Source organism: Pinus tabuliformis, chromosome 3_1 (assembly GCF_031772625.1).
Source record: "Pinus tabuliformis cultivar Carrire ecotype Pingquan chromosome 3_1, CPIR1, whole genome shotgun sequence".
NCBI classification, from domain to species: Eukaryota; Viridiplantae; Streptophyta; class Pinopsida; order Pinales; family Pinaceae; genus Pinus; species Pinus tabuliformis.
Genome location: NC_142301.1, coordinates 121,784,462 through 121,811,032, shown reverse-complemented (window position 1 = coordinate 121,811,032; position 26,571 = coordinate 121,784,462). Strand labels below are relative to the sequence as shown.

General features: G+C 39.5%; 1 protein-coding gene across 1 annotated transcript in view; it reads left to right on the top strand.

Annotated features, from left to right (window-relative positions):
- Positions 1 to 26,571, top strand: part of LOC149186063 (uncharacterized) — a 365,529-nt gene that overhangs the window by 287,700 nt on the left and 51,258 nt on the right. Inside the window, exon 5 of the mRNA XM_089410881.1 lies at positions 1,145 to 1,247. Within this exon, the coding sequence (XP_089267007.1) occupies positions 1,145 to 1,247 (103 nt within the window). The remainder of the gene's footprint in view (positions 1 to 1,144; positions 1,248 to 26,571) is intronic.

Sequence of the window (26,571 nt, the reverse complement as noted above, 5' to 3'; positions counted from 1 at the left end):
TTTAATGTTCTATCTACACTTTACTTTATGTACATGTGATTGCTAATCGGTGGAATATAATAAGAAAAAGAAGTAAACTGTTATAAGCATAGAACATACCATAAATTAACAATACTCCAGCCTTTTGCTGCCCTAGAAAGATAGATTTCAGCCTTCGCTGCTTCAAAATAGTGGTTTCCAGCCATCGTTGCATCAGAAGGTCATTTACTAGCCCTTTGCTACCACATAGAGATAAGCTTCAACTCTTCACTACCTCAGAAAGTTATGATTTATCATTCAACCAGAATTCGGTACTGTAGCAAGAAAAAGTGGAGTGATTAGCTAGGGTGGAATCTTTTACCACCAAAACCAATTAGAGAAAAGGGGCCTTAAAACCCTCCAAGTGCCTCAGCCCAAAATAAAAAAGAATAACAATCTATGATGATCGTAATGACTCTCCTCCCTTCCTGTTTTTTGGGGCTTTTCCCTCCTAACTTCAAATTTGAATGACTTGCAAGTTTCCCACCATTTGCCCCAATTTAATGTTTACTATCTTAAGTTACCTAAGTAACATTAAATAATAATTCCTCCTTTTGAAATGACTATAGCCTATGGGTTTAAATAGGCTACTATGTTCTTCCTTGGGGAATTAATTCGAAGAGGACATCACATTGGTTTGAGTAAGTTTTTTGCTTAGGTTTAGGGTATGGGAAGGGGAGGGTTGGTTTTATAGCCAAGGGTGGCTGTTTTGGGAGGGCAACAGCCCCTGGTTTCCTCCAAAACCACCTCAAAAACCGACACTATGGGTCTCAGACTCCCCACACGTGTGTGAGATCTGACTGGTTCGTTAGGGTCAGAATCGGCCAGTTACAGCCAGTTTGGACCTATCTGGTACAAACCGGCCCTCCTGTCGAGTCAACTAGCTGGTTCAACACTGTGCCTAGTCCAACTGGCCGGTTTGACCAGTTCTGGTTCGGACCGGGCTGGTTTTGAAAACTATGCATCATTGCATTGTATCAAAAAGAATTCATAAATTTTTTCCATTCTTCTTATGTTATATTATATTATTTTGAGTGGTTTTACAGATAAGTTTTACCAGGTCTATAGCATCATTTGTCTACTACAATATTTTTATTGTCTACTGGTTGATTTGAATGATGTGCAGAGATGTTATACGTTGGGGTAGGAATATTCAATCAGGTAAAACAAGGACCACAAGACGTGCTGGAGCAGCAGTGTACAATAGGGCATCATCTCTTGAAACTCTAGTGAGTCTTTCTACACCTATATGATTTATGATGAAATGTATAATGCAATTCCAAAACAAAGGCATAGAAGTGGGGTTATTCAAGTAAATTTCTTTCTTTTTTAATTTTCCTGTCATCTCTTTTTTTTCGTAGTTTGTTTTGTATTTTCTAGTTTAACAAAATTTTTATTCAAGTAAAAATCCTTTTTGTCATATTAGCTAAATCAAGCCAAAAGATGACTGGCTTTTCGAACAATATTTTACTTGAATGCATATAAGCTACAATTGGTGCAAATTCACCGTATTTCTTCAGTCACTTTTATTATCCCATATTCTGTTTTGTCCATTTTCCTTTTTGCATAGTCATTATTAAATTTATTAGGAGCCACTGTTTCAGAATTTTTTTATATTAGCTAAACAAGCTACAAGATGAGTGGCTTTTTAACCAATGTTTTACTTGCATGCATGTAGGCTACAATTGGTGCAAATTCACCGTATTTCTTCAGTCACTTTTATCCCATATTCTCTTTTATCCATCTTCCTAGTTGCTTAGTCATTATTAATTTTATTAGGAGCTACTGTTTTAGAATTCTTGCTATATTTCAGTTTTGTTTGTCAAATTTCTTAGCTCTAATTGCGATGGATCTTTCAGCATCTTTTGACTTTGTTAGTCATAGCAATATGCTAAAATATCCTACATTTTTTATGTTGAATTTATTTTATTGCTATTTTAACACCATTATCACTGCATTTTATAGGTCATATTGTTGTATGTTTTAGGTGTCACAGTGTAGCCCCTATATTTGGAAGAAGCAGCACATGTCATCACCTCTAAACTGTTATTAAAACTTCTTAAAAAACACTCTTTTCATAGTCATTGAATTGTACAGTGTTGCAGTCTCACCACTCATATAGCATAAGGATTGTCTTAGGTTGAAGACCCTGCCCAAGCAGGCTATGTTTGGAAGATTTGCATCTTGGTGGCTATTTGTTGCTTTTTTAAAGCATATTTTGTCATGGATTATCACCTTTTGTTGGTGTTATCACTCAGGGAAAACCCTGGCTGCAGGGAAAAACCCTAAGGTAACCTCAGAACCTCTTTTAGGTTGAAGCCAGCCCATCAATTCAGAGAGGGATCTCTTCGTAAAACTCAACTACCCTATGGTCATTGTAGTAGAAGGTTTTGTGCAATTGAGTTCAGATGGCCAGATTTACACCTAGGGATAAAATTGGTTGGGTGATCTTCAAAACCATTGAGCATGGAGTCCAACTATTAAACAAATGAGATGACAGCTCCAATGAGCAGGTTGTACAAAGCATGAAATTCCAAGTCCTTTGACTGTTTGGGAGATTGGGAATAAAGATGACTGAAGGAAAACGTAGTTTATAGATGACTGGAATAACAAATATTAATGACCGATAATTTAAGAGAGGATCATCAATGAAATCCAATCTCATAAACTAACATTCTCAGACATTGAAGAAGACAATTATATAACAGAGAAACACTGACAGGGAGAAGTAACACATGAATTTCCTACTAATTGCTCATTAAACACTGTGAATACATTCAAGATTTGCTCAAATATATTTGGACTACAAGTGTTTTTCCAATAAAAGCCAACCTCATTTCAATATTCATAAACTGTTTATATAGTGCTTACATAACAGTTTGCAAAATAATAGTCATCACATAATTACAGAAACTAAGATATTTTAAATATATTTCAAGTTCATGTATGCAAAGATAAACTTAAAAATATTCTGTCTTTCCTAGAATAACTATAGGAAAATATGCTTGTATTTAGGCAAAAATAAATATCTGGTCAATTGCCTCCCTTGAAAGTAGAACAGGTCCCTAAACTGTAGTTTAGTATTTCTGTTAGCATAACAGGTCCCTCTGCAACAATCCATCAAAACTGCTCCTTCGTTCTTCATTAATTCTGCTGGAAAATCTTTAGCCTTCAAATCTGGAAATTGGTTTATTAATGTTGATCCTCTGCCTTGGAATCTGGAGTGGTTGAAGTTGTTTTCGCAAAAACTTGTTGACTGTCCATTCAAACTACCAACCCCTCTTTTCCCGCAATTCAATAGCTGCCGACTCATACGCCTTCCACTCTCTGTATGGTCTTAGTGGAGAAATTTCCACCTTATTACTTCACTGATACTACTCGTCCCCTTGCGCTTTTTCTCCTTTGGCATTTGTTTTATTATATGACTGGGCCAGTGATTATCGACTTAATGCCATATCGGAGCCCCTTTATAACGTAACTTAACGCAAATTTGATTTTGTCCTGGCTCCTTTTGATTTAGCCCTTCCTGCATTTCTTCACCATAGGACTGAGGGCTGTGACCTACCACTTAGCTTTGAGGTGCTAGGGCATTTTGTTCGCTGGTGGGGGCTATTTTCCTTTGTTAAGTGCTTAGCACCCGAGTTTCTTTAAATTCCTCTCGACCATGTGCCAACCCAATATTGGAGTCCCTCTCATTGGAAGTTTCCAATCGGAGGATTTACTTTGGATCCGCGATATTCTTCAACCTTCGATATGCGACCTTCAATATGACGTCATCAGTCCACATGGCACCTCATGAGTGGTGATATGTGTCACCTAGATTTGCCCCCTTAGGACCCCTCAAAACGCCAAAATTGGCTGCCACATGTCCTTCTGCACCACCACGTCATGCTGATGTCAGATGCCATTGTAGCTTTATCGGAACCAATCATATGCTGCCACGCATCCTGCTAGAGGAGAGAGAAAAGGGCCCGTCCTCCTTTGGTTTGCCGATAAAATCCTTTGTTAACTTGTATCGGTGTTCCCCGACGGTTTTAACACTATCGACATTCCCTGACGGTTTTGTTATGAAACCAACTCACAAAAAGATAGAAAAGATAGATAAACACCTTAGAAATAAGCCTCTTCGAGGGGGAAATCTCTTTTACATTACACAAATGAACAATTCTTGGATGATACAAATGACAAGACCTCCTTTCTATATATAGGAGTCTAAGGGGTCATAATATAATCAAAGTCGACATAACAATAATAATGTAAGGGCACAATAATAACAATAGTGGGCTTCTATGGGGCACAATAATAACAATATGGGGACTACATGGGCACACCAATATAATAAGGGGGTTGTACTAATAACAATAAGGGGTTACACTAGTAGTATAGGGACCTAACATGCCTCTCTCCTTCAAAAAGTGTTGTCCTCAACGCTTGAGTAGTTCTTGATGCTTCTGTATAAAATTCTTGTCCTCCCATGTGGAATCTTCAGCGGGTAAGTTCTTTCACTTGATGAGATACTCTGAAATTGATCAATTTCGTAGCTGTCAGGTTTTTGTTTTTGTGACTCCTCCAGGCTCCAATATGATTTTTCCTTCCTCGTCAAGTTCTGGCAATATTGTTTGAACTGATATTTTCTGCAACTTTTGAATGAGAGGCCACACTTCTTCGTCCTTCTTCCATTCATCCCTTGCTTCGTTTATCCAATCTGGTTGTATAATAGAAATAGCACAAAACAATGCTTCGACATCCTCATCCTTTCTTGAGAGTGCATCTGCAACAACATTTTGATTCCCTTTTTTGTAGATGATTTCAAAGTCGTAACCCAACATATTTGTGACCCATTTTTTTTGTTCTTCTAAAGATAATCTTTGTTCTAAAAAGTATTTAAGGCTATCATGATCCATTTTTACCTTGAAGTGTCTTCCCATTAGGTAAGATCGCCATTTCTTAAGTGCATGTAGTATTGCCAACATTTCCTTCTCATAAATAGCTTGCTTGAGATGTAGCCGTAAAAATACCCAATCGCCTACATCAAAACTTCTTTCACTGCGATGTTGATATGCCCGTTGTTTCATTCGATTCTGCACCAAAGTGGCATTATCCTTTAAAAGTTGGAGAACTTGTTGTTGATGCTTGATGTGATCTTTCACTGTTTGAATCTTTTTCTTCTTGATATGTCCTTCTATCTTGAGAGTTTGAGGAGTCGTAATTTCTTCCAATGCATTACAAGATATGGTTGGATTCATTTCTTGATGCTCGATGTGATCTTTCATTTCTTGAACATTTTTCTTCTTGATATGTCCTTCTATCATGATAGTTTGAGGAGTGGTAATTCCGGCCAATGCATTACAAGATATGGTTGGATTCATTTCTTCCTTCTCGATGTGATCTTTCACTTCTTGAACCTTTTTATTCTTGATATGTCCTTCTATCTTGCGAGTTTGAGGAGTGGTAATTCTTGCCAATGCTTTACAAGATATGGTTTCTCTGGGGTTGGTTCCTGGTGTATATCCTCTTCTTTTGATGTTTCTTGATCCTTTTCTTCCTCCTCTTCATAATCTATGTAAAATAATTTCTTCTCAGCACACTTATGACCTTTAGTGTATTTGCTATCACAATTGTAACAAAGCCCTTTTTCTCTTTTTTTTTTTTCCAATTGTTGTCGTGTAAACCTTGTAGGTTGTGGAACGCTAGGAGAAAAAACACTTCCTTAATTATAGTCGTGAGTGGTGGGATTCCTTGTTTCCATAATTTTGCTTTCAATTTTTCGTGCCAACCTGAATGCCTTCTCCAATGAATCAGGTCCCCAAGGACGAACCTCATGTTGAATGTTATCCTTTAAAGTCCCTATGAAGACATCAATCCTTTGTTTCTCTGGAATATCATTTACCCTTATATTCAATTTTTGAAATTCCTCAATGTGCTCTGCGATCAAACCCTTTTGTTTGAGATTTATCAATTGGCTAAAGAAGGTGTTTCTCTTTGTATCTTCATAATGTGCTATCATTTCCTCCGTGAAAATTGACCACATAACAAGTGATTTACGAGAACAAAGCCCTTTATACCATAAAAATTGATTTGGTTCTAAATAATTAGATGCAATACGTACCTTTTGTAACAGTGGTACACCATGTAGATCAAAATATTTCTCCATCTGTAGTATCCAATTTACCGGATCCTTGTCATCAAACTTTCTCATCTCGCTTTTTCTTGATTTTAGGAGATTGATCTTGAAATGATTGTAACTCTATACTTTCGAATCTTCCAATTCTAAAATTGCGACCTGCAGTAGCCCTCTGCGTCCTATTTCCAATGCTGCCAATATGATCGAAATTGGATTTTCCAAGAAAGATTTATGCATAATCTCCGAAGATGACCTGATTATATACCTTTTCAGAAGATCAAACTTGTATGAAGTGCCACGTGTCAAGTTTTTGACCTTCGGATCTGAAAAATATACACAGAAAACTGCAGTCCATCCTCTTTTTGTAACTTACAAAATTTCAATCTGATGCTCAGAGAGAAAGTTATGACGATTTTCCCAAGGTCACCTGTTTAAGATGTAATTCAGGAGTCTGCAAAAACCCTAACTTCCTCAGATCTTATCTCCGAAAATAAAGCGAGAGAAGATTTGAAATTCAGACCCGAGGTCTAGCGAGATTTCGTCTCAAATGGGTTTTTTTTAGCTTCTGAAACGTCGCAGAAAAAAAGTTATAGCGAAAATTCTACGATGACTTGTTTGGAGTAGCGAAACCCTAGAATCTAAAGCTCTGATACCAAATGTTATAAAACCAGCTCACAAAAAAATAGAAAAGATAGATAAACACCTTATAAATAAGCCTCTTCGAGGGGGAAACCTCCTTTACATTACACAAATGAACAATTCTTGGATGATACAAATGACAAGACCTCCTTTCTATATATAGCGGTCTAAGGGGTCATAATATAATCAGAGCCGACATAACAATAATAATGTAAGGGCACAATAATAACAATAGTGGGCTTCTATGGGGCACAATAATAACAATATGGGGACTACATGGGCACAACAATATAATAATGGGGTTGTACTAATAACAATAAGGGGTTACACTAGTAGTATAGGGACCTAACAGGTTTTAACACTCAACACATTTGCATATCGCACTTTTTAAAGGTTGTCACATTCTCTGATTTGTTGATCGCCACTATGCTCTGGGCCTCTGATGAGCTAATCGTCGATTTTCCCTTTCGTTGATCGCTGATATGCTCTGGACCTCCGATGAGCCAATCGTTGATTTTCCTTGGACCTTCAATGTTGCGATGCGCTGATATACAATTGCCAATATGATTAATGTTGCGATATGTAGGACCTTCTGACATGCGATTGCTGATGTGCCCTGGACCTCCAATATGCCTTCCTTTCAAAGGCTTCAAACCCTTAAACTTCAACAAGCCATATCTTTTGATCTAGGAGTCCATTTTTGGACTTCCACATATCGTTGGAAAGCTTGTTCAGAGCACTTTCCAATGGAGAGGGTCTGATGTAGACTTTGAGTCCTTCTGCTGCTTGGAAAATGACTACAAACTTCTCTTCTTATTTACTCGGATTTCCAAAAAATGTTGACAACCCTGTTATCAAGAAATTTTCCCTGTTTATTACAATTTTAAATACTAACACTACAATTGTTAGCATTTTCCAAAAAATATTTAAAAGTGCAAAATGTTTATTGTGATAACAGTTGGCATCATCATTCCATATTTTGGAGGATTGGATGTTGGTCTTCATGGAGTGCTACTGTTGATGAGGGTCTCACACACATGATATACACATTTTTTGGCCCTTAGTGCATGCATAGAGAGGGAAACCCATTAGCATAACATTTTCCCTAAGTTTTATGGTTGATTATGTGATTTGGTTGCTCATTGAAGCAATTCATTTGTTTTCTTAGTATGATCACATTCATAGTCATCCTTGTGCATCTTGGAGAGGAAAACCCTTTAACTTAGGGTTTCCTAAGGTTTGGCATGGTATTAGATGAGTTGTGTAGCTTGCAATTCATGATGGTTTATTTGGATGGATGAGATGTTTTCTAAAGGAGTGCTCCACTCTTTTGGCAAAAATATTTGGGGTGCATGTCTTGGGATTTTTAATGGTTTTTTGAAGAGGAAGCACATCTCTTGAGGGGTGCTTTGCTTGTACACATATTCCTAGAGTGCCCTATCCCTTGTTCCATGGTTTGGAGTTGTTTGATGCGATTGGCACATGGTATTTGACTCTATACAAGTGCTCCACCCTATTACCCATGGATTAAGGAGGTTAGGTGGTTATTGCTCATGGTTTTACCTTGTGGCACATAGTTTGGACTATTTTACTCTTACTTTGGAATGTGTCCCACCTTGGATGCTCATCTATCTAGTGTGCTCCAACTTATTGACCTATTTGTTGGTGTTATTTGTGATTGTACACATTTATTAGTGCTAGGAACATTCTGTAATGTTCCTAATCGAAATTTTGTAGTGATAACCAAAGACATGCAATAAAATCAGCACAATTTTTTTTTAGTGAACATCCATAAAACAAAAATTGCTTCTCTCTTCTTGAATGCATCTCGACACCAATTCTTAAACCCCGGAATTCGATCATTATTGAGAAGAGTGGTTCTAAATATATACCATTCGGATGGGAGCCCTCCAAGGGTAGCGATAGTTAGTTCCTTGTCAGGAATGACTTCTCCAATTGATAAAAGATCATTCTTGATCTTAGTGATCCTTACGAAGTAGGATTGAATATCCTCATCCTTGCCCTTTTTAATATCCTTTAACTTATTTTTGAAGAACAAAACTTGATTTGCATCACTAACTTTAAACATGCTTACCAATTTGTCATAGATCTCCTTAGAGGTGTTCAAATCGGAGATGTAGGCCACCAGACGCTTGTCAATTAAATCTTAGATAATCTTCTTTGCTTTGACTTCACCCTTTGTGTACTTGTTCTTTGTAGCAGTTGGTGCATTTGATGGAGGCTCCGGGATTTTATCCTTCACATAGTCCAACACTTCTTATTCTTCCAATGTTAGATCAAGAGACATCTTCTATCTGTGATAGTCAGAATTCTCACGAAGCTTGTCTTTGGCCGGGAAGTGGGATGAGGAACCCATGAAGCCTTTTGTCCTTTCCAATTGTCTTCGGTGATTGCTCTTTCACTCTTGCTTGCGTATTGTCTTCACCTCACCTCTGATACCATGTTAATTTTGGTATGTTCTATACTTAAGAGCAATTTACTTCAAATTTTCTTATTAGCCCAATATCAATTTCTAGAATAGCAATCACATCAACATGATAGTAAAATGTAGATAGAACATAAAAATAAATAGTAGAAGACAAGCCAAGACAAGAGGACACAAGATGTGGCACTAGCCAGGGACAAACCCCAATGCGGGGAATCCCTTGATCAATTCTTCTTATATTCTTCAATAATTCAATAGAGAGGGAGAGATACTACAAATATACAATTTTGTAATTTTACGACAGCAGAAGCAAAACCCTAACCAACAAAGTCAAAGCTGGTCAAACAGGTCAGGTATGACCTCTAGTCAACCTTAGTCAACTCGGCCTCCAACAGCATGAATATGCAACCCAAAACAGTCCAAAATATCCAGTCAAACATTAGTCAACGTTGGGACAGATCTGCGGTCAACCTTTGATAGTCAACACTAGTTAAAGTGTGGTCAAAACAGGTCAACGAAGCTATCCAGAAATGCGGCCTACCTAGGAGGGGCTGCCCAACCCAATCCTCAGTCAAAGCCAACTCCACGCTGGTCAATGCTGTCAAATCTGCCCACCTGCAGCTCGGTCAACCCAAGTCAACACTGCCCTAACCAGAATCCGCGTCCTCCTTTCAGCCACACGTGTGAGAGAGATTCTCCTCTAATGCGTAGGAGAGAGAGAAGAATGTGTGATGAGATGAGTGGAATAATGCCACAAGGTCTCCTCCTCTTATATGAAACGTTGAGGATAAGCTGGGGGTGAAAATCACTGTTTTGTTTGCTGGCCGACCTTGACAAATTGTCAAGAATACAAATAAATTCATATCTCCATGAATACATGTTGGAATCAGATGATCGTTAGAGCAATCCTACACCTCTCAGAATGAGGAATCGAAGAAAAATATCAACTTCCATAAATGAGGTGACCCATATGGAGTTTGGCCCTAGTTGCCAATTTTAATTCCAATTTCATCTTCTAGAGAGGCCGACTGCTTCCTTTGTAGGCCAACTTGATCATTAGCACTTGACAAGGTCTTGGAGGGTTATTTAACATTTCCTTTGACTCTAATAATTTTTCTTACAACATGTAGCATGCCCAAATGGGTCATTCATATATGACAATGACTTCCTTGACTTGTAGATTCATTGACAAGCCCTAGGAGCTAGACCTAAAAATACATTTTCTTGAGCATGAAACCCATGCGCTAAGGTCAACAATAATAATTTATTTTTCTCATTACATCAAATACATAAAATCATGATTACATATGTCATATGAAGGTCAAACCTAGTTACATAGTTCAACACCCCCTTTTAACTAGGGAGGTATTCATAATCCATACAAGGTACTTGGACATTTTCAATTTGAAGAATTCTCATAAGAAGAGTCAGATTGGTAACCCTTTTGTATAGCATCATATCATTTGACATTGTCACATAGCAAGGTTTTGACTAACCTCTCCATCTCTCCACAAGATCAGAGCACAATGTTGGCGAGACCAATGATTTATCGACACCTTCATCATTGTCTCTCAAGGAACATACTCCACCTGGGTGTTCACAAGGTATGTCCTTCCAGGTCTATTCTTATCTTGGATTCCTAGTCCTCAAAGAATATCAGTCTTCTACGACTACTCTTATCTTGGATGCCCTACCACATCCTCAAAGGGTATTAGATGCCAAATGCTTACGCAATCCTCCATTCTTTCTTCCCAAGTGAAGACAAGAATGATGTGTCTATCTCTCCCTCTCAACTAGGGAGGATGTACCCATTCCTATGAAGAAATGTACACATTCCTATAAAAGGAATGTACCCAAGCTCCCTCTTAACTAGGGACCTATTTCCACAAGCTCCCTCTTAACTAGGGACCTATTTCCAGCAACAACTCTTTATTCATAGGTGGAGATCACGGGACCTTCAGCTGCTTGCAACGTTCCTCTATTTGGTATCATGGGTTTCATATTTAACATCCTGGATTCTTCATCTTTGGGACTTCTTCATAGGGCATCTACCGTCCATCAATTTCCTTCTTGAATTAGGGAAGTCATGTCATCCTTCTTTTCCTTGGAGAGTGATCCATTGGACCATATCTGGCTTTTCCTCATACATCTACCTTTTTCACATTATGTCTCCTTTAGGATCTTCCATCCTTCCACATGAGTATAAGTTTTGGATGACATCCACACTTTTCTTTAGGTAGCTCCATATTAGCCCATCAAGATATTATTCAAAAAACAGAAATGAACATCAAATAAAAAATTACCTTTTGTGATGGCCCTTCATCATGACCTTTGTTTGTTGCAACATCAACATCCTGCATTCATATTCACACATCTCCAAGATATTCGTTTGTCAAGGGTCTTCTTTTCTATTCAAACTTTTCCCAAGGTCTTCATATCTTTCCCATGGAGATATCATAGTCAATTCTTCTAGTCATAGGATATTGATTGCCTTCTCCATAGTTGCATTTTTCAAGATCTCTTTTTTCTCTCTATTCACATATTACTTCCTATGAACTCCCAATCATAGTTCCTTCATTTTTGACAACCACCTCATATTCCATATGAGGACATATTATGTTGATTTCATCTAGTTAATATGTGACCCATGCCTTTATGTATCCTTTAAGAGATCCTTTTCCCTTGACCATGCTCATGAGGTAGAGCATACATCCTTACTATCTGCAATTATATAATGACATGACTTGACTTATAAAACATATGCATACATACCTCTTTTCTTCTTTGGTCATCTAGAGTTCCTTCAGCAGCTTCTTGTCCTTGATTGAGAGTGCTCCAATCATCTTTGACCTGCTGCATTCCTTTGTCTTCATATCATCATTAAATAATGAATCCCATCGAAAGTGGAATTCTTAGCGAGACATCTTTCAAGTGATGAATCTTCTAATGAATATTCTAGCAGAGGACCCTGATTATCCTCATCTTGCAGAGGCTCCTTCCTAATGATGTATGATGATCTCTATACCATATGACTTCTTTCCATAAGTGCTACTTATGTTGCTAATGAGGTTACCAGGAGCTACTTCCTTCTAATGATGACTGTCATAGAATTCTAATTTAGCTATTTTTCGAGCTTCTTATGTTGATGTCTTGAGCACTTGCTTTAGTCGTGTTATTCTCTACAATTTCCTAGGCTGAGGAGGAGATCGAAAGAGGTAACCTCGAACCACTCTCAGCTCAGTAGCTAGCCCTACTAAGCTAGAGAGGGATCTCTCAAAGTTTTTATCAATGAATAGCTTTAAAGAACAAAGTTTTTAGGCTAGATATGCAAGTTTGTTTGTGTATTTGTGAATTTGAGATTTTAAGGTTTGCTGGACTAGGGTTTAGAGCAAGTGATTAGGTCTAGGCTTTAGGAATGCAGAACCAATTATAGAAAGGAGCTAGGTATCAGTAGACTATAGTATACTTGAAATGTTGTCAATGTAGTATGGAATAGAAAGTTTTGAAGAGACTAATGAGCATATGTAAGTATGAGTTCATTAGCTTTAGAAGAAATAAACACAACTATGAACACCACATAAATAGAGCTTGAAATCAAGAATCTTGTCTATTTAACTGCAAGGTAATTCATAAAAAGAAGACAAAGCATGTGAAGAAAGATAATTTAGCCATTAGAAACTGATAGAAAGATTAAACAAACACCATAGACTCACAGAACTAGAGTTCCTGAAAAATAGCTGCAACTGCTCCTGTATTAGCTGAAAAGATCATAACATACAAGCCTCCTCCACAAAAGTCCAACCCTTTTCTCTAAAAGAGAAATCATACACATAGACTCAATTTGACCACTTCCCCACCTTCAGGAGTCGAATTCCTAGGTGGTGGAACTGACTCCAAGATTCTCTCAACCAACAGGTTAGAGTGAGAAGGTAAAACTCAAACACTTCTTGGAGACTTTGTTTAGGATTTTTCTTCCTTAATGAGGCCTATTAAACATAAAAAACAACCTATCATGTACATTTATTCATGCTTTCATCATCTAACCTCGAAACAAGTTTCATTACATCAAGAGTTTTGACTTTGACCAAGTCAAACTGAAAACTACGAAATTTACATAGTGAAATTTTAAATAAAAAACACAGGAAATTGCAGAGGTGCAGTGCCGACTTTGAGACTACTTTAAGCTGCCTTCCTGAGGTCCAAATGAAGATCTGAGAGAACGGTTAACTACCTTTTCAAGTCTAGTTTCTAGAACACCTTGAATTTTTGAAAATGACCCATGGGAAGGCCTTCAAAAATTTAATCTCCCAAGGTCACTCCAGAAGCGTAGCGCCTATCCATAAGAGGTCCCGAAAGTTGACATTTGGCCACTTTGTCCCATTTTTCTCAAAATTTAGGCCTCCTTTGGAAAATCTGAAGAAATGGTTTTTTATAGGATGCCAAGGGCTTTCCAAAAATGCAAGCCATTCGTGATTTGATTGTCTGAGGAAAAAGCGCAGCACCAAGGCGTTGCTCTTCTGTGACTAGCTCAATTTCTGAGTTTTGCACCAAAATTCACCGAAAACCAAAAATGTTTAGAAAACTGCCAAAATTGGTCCAGAAGTGCAAAATGAGGTGTATTAAGCTGTCATGGATGCCTCAACAAGTATCTCCAAGTTTTCCTTCTCATTTTTACTTTTTAGGGTTTTCTTTGAGTTTGGCCTTCAACTGCTTAATTCTGACCTTGGCACCCTGATTCCTTGTGTAATAATGGATGGCCATCTTCCTTTGCAACTTGTTATCCCTGTTAACCTTGTCAAGGAGCTTCTCAAGGTGGAAATTGATATTTTCAAGCCAAAACTCCCTGTCTTCATTGATTTCCAAAGCAATTCTGTCTTCAATGTCCAAGTCTTCATTCAGTAGGTTTTGTTCTTTTTCTTTCTTCAATGCCTTTTGAGACCATTTGTCCTTGGATTTTTCTTTTCAACTTGTCTTTCCTGTTTATCATGTTCACCATGCTCCAACACTACTTTACCTTTGCCTCCTTGATGTAGCATCTTGGACTGCTCTTTCTCCATGATCAGCTTTTTAATCTTAAGCTAACTACTTTCTTGCTCAAGGAAGGAATTGATGAAATGGGTGAGTTAGGGAAGGGAGATGATGATAGGGGAATTTTGGGAGATGGATAGGGGTGGTAGAAAAATTAGGAAGCTTAAATGGAGTGAAATGAGGGAAAGAAATGATTTGAGAAATTGAAAAACAAAGCTGCTAGGAAATCTGCTCAAAATGCTAGGTATGAGTTAGGGTTTAGGTAAGGGTGAGGCAATCTGATGATTGATAAGTTATTTAATGAATCAAAGGGTGTTTTAAACATGTAACAAGGTGTGAGGTGGATCATTTTTTCAATATCAAAACTAACCAAACCATTAGTTACACTAGTGCTTGCAGCATGAAAATATCACCTAAACCCTAGATGAAGAGAACTTGCATTTGCATTCATTTTGCCAAAGGAAAAAGATGAGAAAAAGACATATGCGTACTTGTGAACAAGCTTAGAATAGCAAGAAATAGGTTTGCAAGCTTCAAAATCAAAATTTGGGTGATTTTGGATGAGTTTTGCGCTGCTCTGGCATAAGCGCAGCGCAATTCACAGAAGCACAACACCACCTCTAGAAGCGCAGTGCTAACTTGGAAACCACTTTTGAAGGCCTTAAACTGCTCCAAATTGTGAACTTGATAGCTCGTTGGAAAGCTCTTGAAGTCTGCTACAATATGGACACCTCAAGCATGTAATTTAGATACTCCACCAGGGAGAAAAATTGATTTTCCCAAGGTCACTCCAAAAACTGAGGGGTGTCTCTGACAAAAGCGCAACACTAACTTGCAGAGCACTTTTGGATGCCTTCCACTAATCCAAATCACGACTTGAAGGTACCATTGGAAAGCTTAGGATGTCTGCTAGGATGTCTACTACCAAAACCTGCTCCAAATCCCTAAAAAACTGTCTTGAAGTCAAGCTGTCCAGAATTGTAACAACTCTCCCGTTGCAAGTGTAGTTTGGGAATTTCTCTCAAATCATAATACCTGTGCATAAACGGAAGGAGGTTTTTGTTCCTTGGACTATAATGGACAAAAACCTCTTTCACTTTTGTAAAATTCTTCTCCATTTGGTCAAAAACATATTTTGAAGCAAACATGTCCCTATGAGAAATGATGAGGCGAGGTAGTGTATTGCAACATTGTCTTATTTGAAATAAAACATTACCTTTACCTTTATTTTTCTTTCCCTAAGCTGCTAACTCCCTTTACCCACTGAATCACATGATGGACATGTTTTTGTTTTGACATATGGTATCATGATGACACATGGAGTGAAACCCTAGACCATGACCTAAAATGAGGAATTTAACCATTTCATGACCCAAGACACTTAAATGAAGATATGATACCTCGAAGAAGACAATGACCATGATGAGTGATGAAGACCATGAGTAAGTGAAGGTCGTAGGAATGACCTAGACATCAACAGCTAGTGACCAAATTTTATTTGAAGATTCACTGAAATGACAAAAAATTGACTTGACACCCTAACAACACCTTGTAAGAGCATATTTGATCACTAGTGATAGGCTAAATTGACTGACACTAACATTGGCTCCAACTGGGGATGGCAGCTCCTTGGAGGTGTCAAGAACACTGTAAACCAAGTAGTCTTGTCCATTGGGTATGGAGTCAAAATGCAAAGACTAAACTCAAACTGAAAACTAACTGACTAACTGAACTGACTAGACTATAAAAGACACATTGATTGAAAAACTGACTTTACAACTTTTTTAACAAAAAGAAAACAGCAATTGATTATATAAGCCTTATGGCCTTCTCCTCGGGCTTCAAACTTCTGATGATAACTGCCAACCTGCTGAAGATGTATATACAATCATGTGTAATGATCCCTCCAGTGTAACCAATCCAACAAATGGCTACTTACTTGAATCCTACTCACACTTTCCTTGAGCAGGCAGAAAAAACAAAAGCTAGGCCACTCCAAGTATCCACTGAACATGTGCTCATGATCCATAAATACAAGAAAATTCATCTTCCCAGATGGCTGCAACAAATTGGCAATAGGGTCTATAATAATCTGGAACATTACCATATCTTGAAAGTTAGAAGAAATACAAGCACACTCTTCATTTTCTGAATCTGGAGGAAGATCCTAATGTGCAAATGGCTCGAAAACAATCTCTTCTTTATCGCTGCTTTCTTGTAACTCATGATCGTCAATTTGAAATCTAACATCCTCAAAATCTGAAGCTACATGTATGAATGTCTCTTCATGTAAATCTGGATTGAAAGTTTCTACAGCAACAAATCCATCAATTATTTGGAAAATATTACTTTCAAAATGTTCTTCGAGAACTCGCACAACAAGATGTAATTCTATATCACATACCCTTTTAATTCCATTGTCTTGAGATGCATTCTCATGCTCTTGAGAATAATATTGATTAAAAGGATCTAAAATCTGCCTTTTATCCATTAGTTCCTCAGAAGAAACATAAAGCATTTGACTATCTATTTCTTCTTTTCCTTGCTAATTTAAAATCCGCTGAACATTAATTTCGAACTCAATGGATGAATGATGAGTCTTAGGAATCTTAATACAAACCAACTCAGAATTAGAATCTTCATCAAGGAGTGGAGGGTAGTTGAAATGGCCATTATCATATGTATCTTGTGTACTAAAAGAAAGGCATGACTGCTGCAAATTATCACATATTTTAGATGATAGAAGATCATTGTCATCTATTGGAGAATTCTGCTCAATTTCACTGTCATCCAGGGCAGACTCCATGATCTTAACATGGTGGTGAAAAGGGTTTTCATTCAAAGCATCCAAGAGTTCATCATCCATAAACTCTTCATCACCATAAGCACTTTCCAGCTCTTGAATAAAATTTTCAAAATTATCACAGCAATCCTCAATCAAAAGCAAAGAAGGATAGGCTTCTTTATACTTCTCAAAAAATACTGAGTGAAAATCCTTGAGAGAATAGATATAAGCAGGAGGCAAGCTTTCATACCAAGACCGTGCTCTTTCTTCTAATGTGACCATGAACATCTTCATGAAAATTAATCCTCAGCTTACGCACATGCATATGAAATCTTATTAAATGAAGTGTAGCATCATCACCTTTTCCATCTCTGAATTTTGGCAAGTATGTTTGCCAATCTACCTGAGGCATACGATTTGGAAGGCTTGGAAGATGATCTCGATGCATAGGAGCATATCTTCTGGATTGAGAACTCATTTCGATTTCTGGATCCTGCTACCAGTGGAGTTTTCAAATCTAATGGGAGTCACCAGGTGAAAGGTTCAACCTTCATATGTGTCTGATCACTGTTCACCATCAGCAATCAGATCTGATCTTTGTCATTCTTTTCCAGGGAAGGTATGATCTCTCATTTCCCCGGAAACAACGCCAAAAATGTTATCCTCTACAATTTCCTAAGCTGAGGAGGAGATCGAAAGAGGTAACCTCGAACCTACTTTCAGCTCTGTAGCTAGCCCTACTGAGCCAGAGAGGGATCTCTCAAAGTTTTTATCGATGAATAGTTTTAAAGAATGAAGTTTTTAGGCTAAATATGCAAGTTTGTTTGTGTATTTGTGAATTTGAGATTTTAAGGTTCGCTGGACTAGGGTTTAGAGCAAGTGAATAGGTCTAGGCTTTAGGAATGTAGAAACAAGTATAGAAAGGAGCTAGGTATCAGTAGGCTATGGTATACTTGAAATGTTGTCAATGTAGTATAGATTAGAAAGTTTTGAAGAGACTAATGAGCATATGTAAGTATGAGTTCATTAGCTTTAGAAGAAATAAACACAACTATGAACACCACATAAACAGAGCTTGAAATCAAGAATCCTGTCTATTTAACTGCAAGGTAATTCATAGAAAGAAGACAAAGCATGTGAAGAAAGATTATTTAGCCATTAGAAACTGATAGAAAGATTAAACAAACACCATAGACTCACAGAACTAGAGTTCCTAAAAAATAGCTACAACTACTCCTGTATTAGCTGAAAAGATCATAACATACAAGCCTCTTCCACAAGAATCCAACCCTTCTCTCTGAAAGAGAAATGATACATATAGACTCAATTTGACCACTTCCCCACATTTAGGAGTCGAATTCCTAGGTGGTGGAACTGACTCCAAGATTCTCTCAACCAATAGGTGGGAGTGAGAAGGTAAAACTCAAACACTTCTTGGAGACTTTGTTTAGGACTTTGCTTCCTTAATGAGGCCTACTAAATATAAAAAACAACCTATTATGTACATTTATTCATGTTTTGATCATCTAACCTTGAAACAAGTTCCATTATATCAAGAGTTTTGACTTTGACCAAGTCAAACTGAAAACTAGGAAATTTACATAGTGAAATTTTAAATAAAAAACACAGGAAATTGCAGAAGCGCAGTGCCGACTTTGAGTCTACTTTAAGGTGCCTTCCTGAGGTCCAAATGAAGATCTGAGAGAACGATCAACTAGCTTTTCAAGTCTATTTTCCAGAGCACCTTGAATTTTTGGAAATGACTCATGGGAAGGCCTTCAAAAATTCAATCTCCCATGGTCACTCCAGAAGCATAGCGCCTGTCAAAAAGAGGTCCAGAAAGCTGATTTTTAGCCACTTTTTTCCCATTTTTCTCAAAATTTAGGCCTCCTCTGGAAAATCTGAAGAAATGGGTTTTGATAGGATGCTAAGGGCTTTCGAAAAATGCAAACCATTCCTGATTTGAGCGCCTGAGGAATAAGTGCAGCGCCAAGGCGTTGCTCTTCTGTGACTAGCTCAATTTCTGAGTTTTGCACCAAAATTCACCAAAAACCAAAAATGTTTAGAAAACTCCCAAAATTGGTCCAGAAGTGCAAAATGAGGTATATTAGCTTTCATGGATTGATCCAGGTGGATATTGGTGGCCACCTGCCAAGTTCACTTGGACCCCCACCATTGTTTCTTTTTGCTTTTCAGTTTCCTTAATTGTAGCACAGTTTATTATTTTTAGCAGTTTTTCGGGTCCTGAACTTCCGGAGCCGTTTTGAAGCCCTAAACGATGTTTTATGGGAAAATTGGGAGAAAATGGGTCCATGGACCGATGTTTCTCTTTCCAAAGTTGTTGTTCTCGGATAGATCTTTCTAACGAGATATTGTGCACATCAAATGAAGATTGTATGCCAAAGTTACGACCCCAGGAAGTTGATGTACCAATTTACCCAAACGGGGCCCATAGTTTGGCGTTTCATCTTCTAGGGTTAGGTTTTTGGATGTTTTGGGTTTTCCATTGTTTCTCAACAATAAATAGGCCTTCGAGCCTCATTGTAACACAATTCAGAGGCATGTAGCCGACACATCTCTTCTCAGAGATAAGCTACCATCGCCCTAGCTGGTTTATTTCCATTGTTGTTTGTAAGCATATTTCAGTATTTTACATTAATGAAATGAAGTATTATTTCCGCTGCATCTCTGTGTTTATGGTTATCTCTGTAATTTGTTGCGTCCTGTTTAAATCCGGATCAGTGGTATCAGAGTGGTCTGCTTTTTTTTCTCTGTTTTTCTTTGCATGTCCTCAATGAGGTCGGGATATAAGGAGTTAGGGCTGGAACTGGTCGAACCTTTGCAAGACCAGCCTCGGAAATCCCGACGGGCTCCCATGGCGGATGAAAAGAAAGGCGAGGGGGCAGGAGACCTTATCAAAATCTTGCTCGAAGAAGCCCTCGAGCGACAAAGGAACGCGATGATGGACAACTTTGTCCAGATCCTTCAGCGGCTACCTAGGGGTGACGCATTGGCTTCCAACAGCTACTTTGGAAATGCCACACCGTTTAAGGTACAAGTTAATTTTGAAATCCCCATATTCGAGGGTTAGATAGACGCAGATGCTATCGATAAATGGTTAAATCTGCTAAAGGGTTATTTTTTTGTTCATAATTTTTCCAGTCGGGAAAAGATTATTTTCGCTCTTCTCAAAGCAGCCCCCCACGTCAAGGACTGGTGGGAAACTTACTGCGAGCAGAAGGATGAAAGTACAGGCTCACTATTTTCAGTCGCACCCACTTGGGATTCATTCCAAGATGCCATCAAGGAGCAGTACTACCATGTCAGAAGTTATGAGGATGAATACATAAAGTGGACCACGCTGCGGCAGGGAAGGGACCAAGACGTGCCGGAGTATACCAATATTTTCCATATCTTTTGAACAAAGTTGGGTAGCAAGGATTCAGAGCAGCATTTGGTACTTAAATACCGTGACTACCTGCACAAGTACATCCAGGAAGAAATAGAATTCCTAAACATCCCCTCGCTCCGCACAGCATACCGATATGCCATCAAGGTCGAGCAAAAGTTTAAACAGAAGAAGTGAGACTTTGGATCTGCGAATCCGAAGCAAGGGAAAAGTGCCCCCAAACTGCAGAAAAAAGGACAAAGCCAAGGCGGGGTGGCCCAAGACAACTTGCCAAAGCTATAAGCAAAGAACGACGCCGTGAAGCCGAAAAAAGACACGGGAAAGTGGTGTGAGTTCCATAAGAGCTCCACTCACAACACAAGTGAGTGTCGGGCCAAGCAGTCACTAGTGGTCGAGCTAAAGGTTTCAGAATCAGATGCATGTTCTGACTCTGATTCAGAACTCGACAAGGGGAATGACAAAGGGAAGCAGATTATCGATGCGGAGCCCAACGCCACCGTTGCCACCATGAAGATCGAGAGGAGGAGGAGCATCTCTTCCACTCCTAGATGTGGGTAAAGGGCTCCCTGCTACAGTTCATTGTTGATAGCGGGAGCCAAAAGAACCTCATTTCAACAGAGGTCGTGAAGCGGTTGGGCTTACCGACCACAACACATCCACAACCGTACACTATCAGGTGGCTTCACCAAGGATGGGATCTTCACGTGAGCCAGCAGTGTCGCCTTCCATATAACATCAAGCCCTTCACGGGGGAGGTATTGTGTGACATTGCTCCCCTTGAAGTTTGTGATGTATTATTAGGACAACCATATTTGTGGAAGCGATATGCTGTGTATGAATCAAGGCCCCGTGCTATTATTGTTACTTTGGGAAACAAGTTGTACAGGATACCAGAGGTAGCACCGCCTACCACCATCTCTTTGGTTACTGCAAAACAATGCAGTAAGCTCATTTCCAAAACCGAGAAATTTGTTTTCCTGATGATACGCCCTCAAAGAAAGAAGAAGACAGTGGCCGCGACCCCCAGACAGGGTCCCTCCGCACGAAAACTACAAGTTGACAAGGTCGTGGAGAAGTACGAGGACATCTTCACCTCCCCCGCAAGGGTTCCTCTGCACTGTCAAGTCAAACACTCCATCGATCTGACCCCAGGTGCGCCATTGCCCAATGGACCAATCTATTGGCGCTACGTTCTGGAGAATGATGAAATCAAGAGGCAGATTCAAGAGCTGCTGCAGAAAGGTCACATTAGTCTGAGTTCATTGCCCTGTGGGAGCCCGATCATGTTGGTACAGAAGAAGGATGGGACTTGGAGACTCTGTATTGACTATCAGGCACTGAACAAGATCATTGTCTGTAATAGGTACCCGATCCCACGGATTGATGACCTCCTGGACCAACTGAAGGGGGCAAAATATTTCAGCGAGATCAATTTGAAGTCAGGATATCACCAGGTACCAATCGAACCCTTCGATGTGTGGAAGACTGCCTTCAAAGCCAAGGAGGTCCTTTTCGAATGGCTGGTTATGCCTTTCGAATTGATGAATGCTCCTGCAACCTTCACGAGGCTAATGGATGACATCTTGCGGCCATTCACCAACTCATTTGTAGTGGTATACTTGGATGACATCTTGATCTTCAGCCAGAGTTGGGAAGAGCACCTCCATCACATCCGACAGGTTCTCCAAACACTACAGCAACACAAGTTATGTGCCAATTTGGAGAAATGTACTTTTGGCATGACCTAAGTTCAGTGTCTGGGATACATTATTGATGAACAGGGGGAGCATGTGGATCCAGCCAAGATCCAAGTCATTTGGGATTGGCCATCTCTAACCACTTTGACAGAGCTCCGTAGCTTTCTAGGTCTTGCCAACTTCTACCGTAGGTTCGTGTTGGGATTTTCTCATATCACTTGGCCCTTGAGTCAAGTCACCAAGAGAGGAGTGAAAGCAAAATTCTTTTGGTTTGAATCTCAACAAAAGGCATTCACAGAGTTGAAAGACCGCCTCTTCACAGCACCAGTGCTCGCATTACCAGACTTGCAACAACCATTTGAGGTTGAGACATATGCCTCTGACTATGCTATTGGGGCAGTCCTTACTCAACACGAGCATCCAGTGGCATATCACAGTGAGACACTTTCAGACACAGTTCAGAAGTATCCCACTAATGACAAAGAGATGTATTCCATTGTGCAGGCCTGCCGACAATGGAAGCATTACATTTTGGGGAAGGAAATGGTCATCCACACAGACCACCGATCCCTGCAGTTCATATAGACCCAAGGGAAATTGCAGAATGATCGCCATTAGAAGTGGTCCACATACTTGCAACAGTTCCATTTGAATATCAAGTATAAGAAGGGCAACACCAATAATGTTGCAGATTGCCTCAGTCGACCACCGATCATGGCGTTAACCACCGTGCTCAACTCTTGTGGGCACGAGACTTTTGATTGGCCACTTATCTACAAAAGTGACCCAGAATTTGGCCACACATACCAGACACTCTTGGAGGGTCAACATCTTCCATATTTTCACCTCCAGGATGCCTTGTTATGCCACCTGGGTCACCTTTGTGTTCCTTCAAGCGAGCGTGCCAAGATGATTTGGGAAGCACACTACAGTCAGGCTGTTGGGCATTTTGGGGTCGAGAAAACGGTGGCAGTATTGCAGAAGTATTTCTATTGGCCGAATCTTCGACAAGATGTTGGGAAGTACATCAGATTATGCACTGCCTGCGCCATTGCCAAATCGACCATCAAGAAGCAAGGGCTCTATACCCTGCTGCCTACCCCCAGTCGACCTTGGAATCCATCTCCATGGATTACATGTCAGGCCTTCCTTCCACTAAGCATGGAAACGATTATGTTTTTGTGGTCGTCGACCGGTTCTTGAAGATGGCCATTATGGTGGCCTGCAAGAAGAATATCATAGTAGAAGCCACTGCTAAACTCTTCTTTGAACAAGTGTGGGTACACTTTGGGATCCCACAGTCTATCATCTCAAATCGGGACAATAGGTTCCTCAATACATTTTGGTCCAGTCTCTGGTCGATGCTGGACACCAAACTCACTAAGTCCACAACCATCAATCCTCAAACTGATGGCCAGACAGAGGTTGTCAACAGGATGATCGTACACGTTTTGCGCATGTAAAACTCAAAGCATCTACACACATGGGACGAGAGCCTCCCTTATGTTCAACATAGCTACAACCGGGCTCTCCATAGCTCGACTGGCCACAACCCTTTTCAGGTGGGCTTGGGATTCCAGCCACTATGTCCCATTGATGTGGCCATGCCATTTGCAGCTACTCATGCAGATTCGGTTCATGTCCAGTCCAAAACAGATAAGGCAAACAACTTCATTGAGCACATCCAAGATATTCGCCGGCGGGTCCATGACATTCTGGAGAAATCAAATGCCAAGTACAAGCAGCGACATGATCAACATCGGGTGCCACACAAGTTTCAGGTGGGTGACAAAGTCTAGTTGCATTTGCAAAAGGAACGCCTTATCGGAGCCTATTGGAAACTCAGACCACTCTGATATGGTCCTTACACCATTACCATGGCTGTGGGAGACAATGCATTTGAGCTCAGCATTCTCCCATTCCTTGGCCTGCATCCAATGTTTAATGTGGACCGCTTTCGGCCATACTTTCCACCATTATTAGACACATCCGACATTGCAGAACAACTCACACCCACATAGTTAAATCCAGATTCCATGGAACAAGCTGCAACTGATTGGATCATGGACACACAGATCAAGCACACTTGCCAGCAGAATATCCAGCTGTATCGAGTTGTCAAAGCAGGCCAACTCCTTCACTAGGGCAAGTGGCTCACCAGGGATCAAGTTCAGCAGAAGTTTCCTCATCTCATGGAGGAACTCAACGCAATGGGGACCATTGCTTCCTAAGGGGGAGGAATGATCCAGGTGGATATTGGTGGCCACCTGCCAAGTCCACTTGGACCCCCACCATTGTTTCTTTCCGCTTTCCAGTTTCCTTAATTGTAGCACAGTTTACTATTTTTAGCAGTTTTTCGGGTCCTGAACTTCTGGAGCCATTTTGAGGCCTTAAACAATGTTTTTTGGGAAAATTAGGAGCAACATGTTGGGTCCTCTTCCCAAAGTTGTAGTTCTCGCATAGATCTTTCTAACGAGATATTGTGCGCGTCAAATAGAGATCATATGACAAAGCTACGAGCTCTTCCCAAAGTTGTAGTTCTCGGATAGATCTTTCTAACGAGATATTGTGCGCGTCAAATAGAGATCATATGACAAAGTTACAACCCCAGGAAGTTGATGTACCAATTTACCCAAACGGGGCCCATAGTTTGGCGTTTCATCTTCTAGAGTTAGGTTTTTGGATGTTTAGGGTTTTCCATTGTTTCTCAACAATAAATAGGCCTTCGAGCCTTATTGTAACACAGTTCAGAGGCATGTAGCCGACACATCTCTTCTCGGAGATAAGCTACCATTGCCCTAGCTGGTTTATTTCCATTGTTGTTTGTAAGCATATTTCAGTATTTTACATTAATGAAATGAAGTATTATTTCTGCTGCATCTCTGTGTTTATGGTTATCTCTGTAATTTGTTGCGTTCCTGTTTAAATCCGGATAATGGATGCCTCAACAAGCATCTTCAAGTTTTCCTTCTCATTTTTACTTTTTAGGGTTTTCTTTGAGTTTGGCCTTCAACTACTTAATTCTGACCTTGGCAACCTGATTCCTTATGTAATAATGGATGGCCTTTTCCCTTTGCAACTTGTTATCCCTGTTAACCTTGTCAAGGAGTTTCTCAAGGTGGAAATTGATATTTTTAAGGCAAAACTCCTTGTCTTCACTAATTTCCAAAGCAATTCTTTCTTTAATGTCCAAGTCTGCATTTAGTATGTTTTGTTCGTTTTCTTTCTTCAATGCCTTTTGAGACCCTTTGTCCTTGGCTTTTTCTTTTCAACCTGCTTTTCCTGTTCATCATGTTCACCAGGCTCCAACACTACTTTACCTTTGCCTCCTTGATGTAGCATCTTGGACTGCTCTTTCTCCATGATCAACCTTTTAGTCTTAAGCTGACTATTTTCTTGCTCAAGGAAGGAAATGATGAAATGAGGGAGTTAGGGAAGGGAGATGATGATAGGGGAATTTTGGGAGATGGATAGGGGTGGTAGAAAACTTAGGAAGCTTAAATGGAGTGAAATGAGTGAAAGAAATGATTATGAGATATTGAAAAACAGAGCTGCTAGGAAATCTGCTCAAAATGCTAGGTATGAGCTAGGGTTTAGGTAAGGGTGAGGCAATCTGATGAGCGATAAGTTATTTAGTGAATTAAAGGGTGTTTTAAACATGTATAGAGGTGTGAGGTGGAAGATTTACATGTTTTCAATATCAAAACTAACCAAACCATTAGTTACACTAGGGCTTGTAGCATGAAAATATCACCTAAATCCTAGATGAAGAGAACTTGCATTTGCATTCATCTTGCCAAAGGAAAAAGGTGAGAAAAAGACTTATACTTACTTGTGAACAAGCTTAGTATAGCAAGAAATAGGTCTGCAAGCTTCAAAATCAAAATTTGGGTGATTTTGGATGAGTTTTGGGCTGCTCTGGCAGAAGCGCAACGCCACCTATAGAAGTGCAACACAGTTCATAGAACGCAACACCAACTTGAAAACCACTTTTGAAGGCCTTATTCTGCTCCAAATTGCGAACTTGATAGCTCGTTGGAAAGATCTTGAAGTTTGCCACAAGATGGACACCTCAAACATGTAATTTGGACACTCCATCGGGGAGAAAAATTGATTTTCCCAAGGCCACTCCAAAAACCCAGGGTGTTTCTGACAAAAGCGCAGTGCTAACTTGCAGAGCACTTTTGGAAACCTTCCACTAATCCAAATAACGATCTAAAGGTACCATTGGAAAGCTTAGGATGTCTGCTACACAATAGAGTCCTTAAGCACTCCAAAACCTACTCCAAATCCCTGGAAAACTATCTTGAAGTCAAGAAGTCCTGAATTGTAACAACTCTCCCATTGCAAGTGTAGTTTGGACATTTCTCTCAAATCATAATACGTGTGCATAAATGGAAGGGGGTTTTTGTTCCTTAGACTATA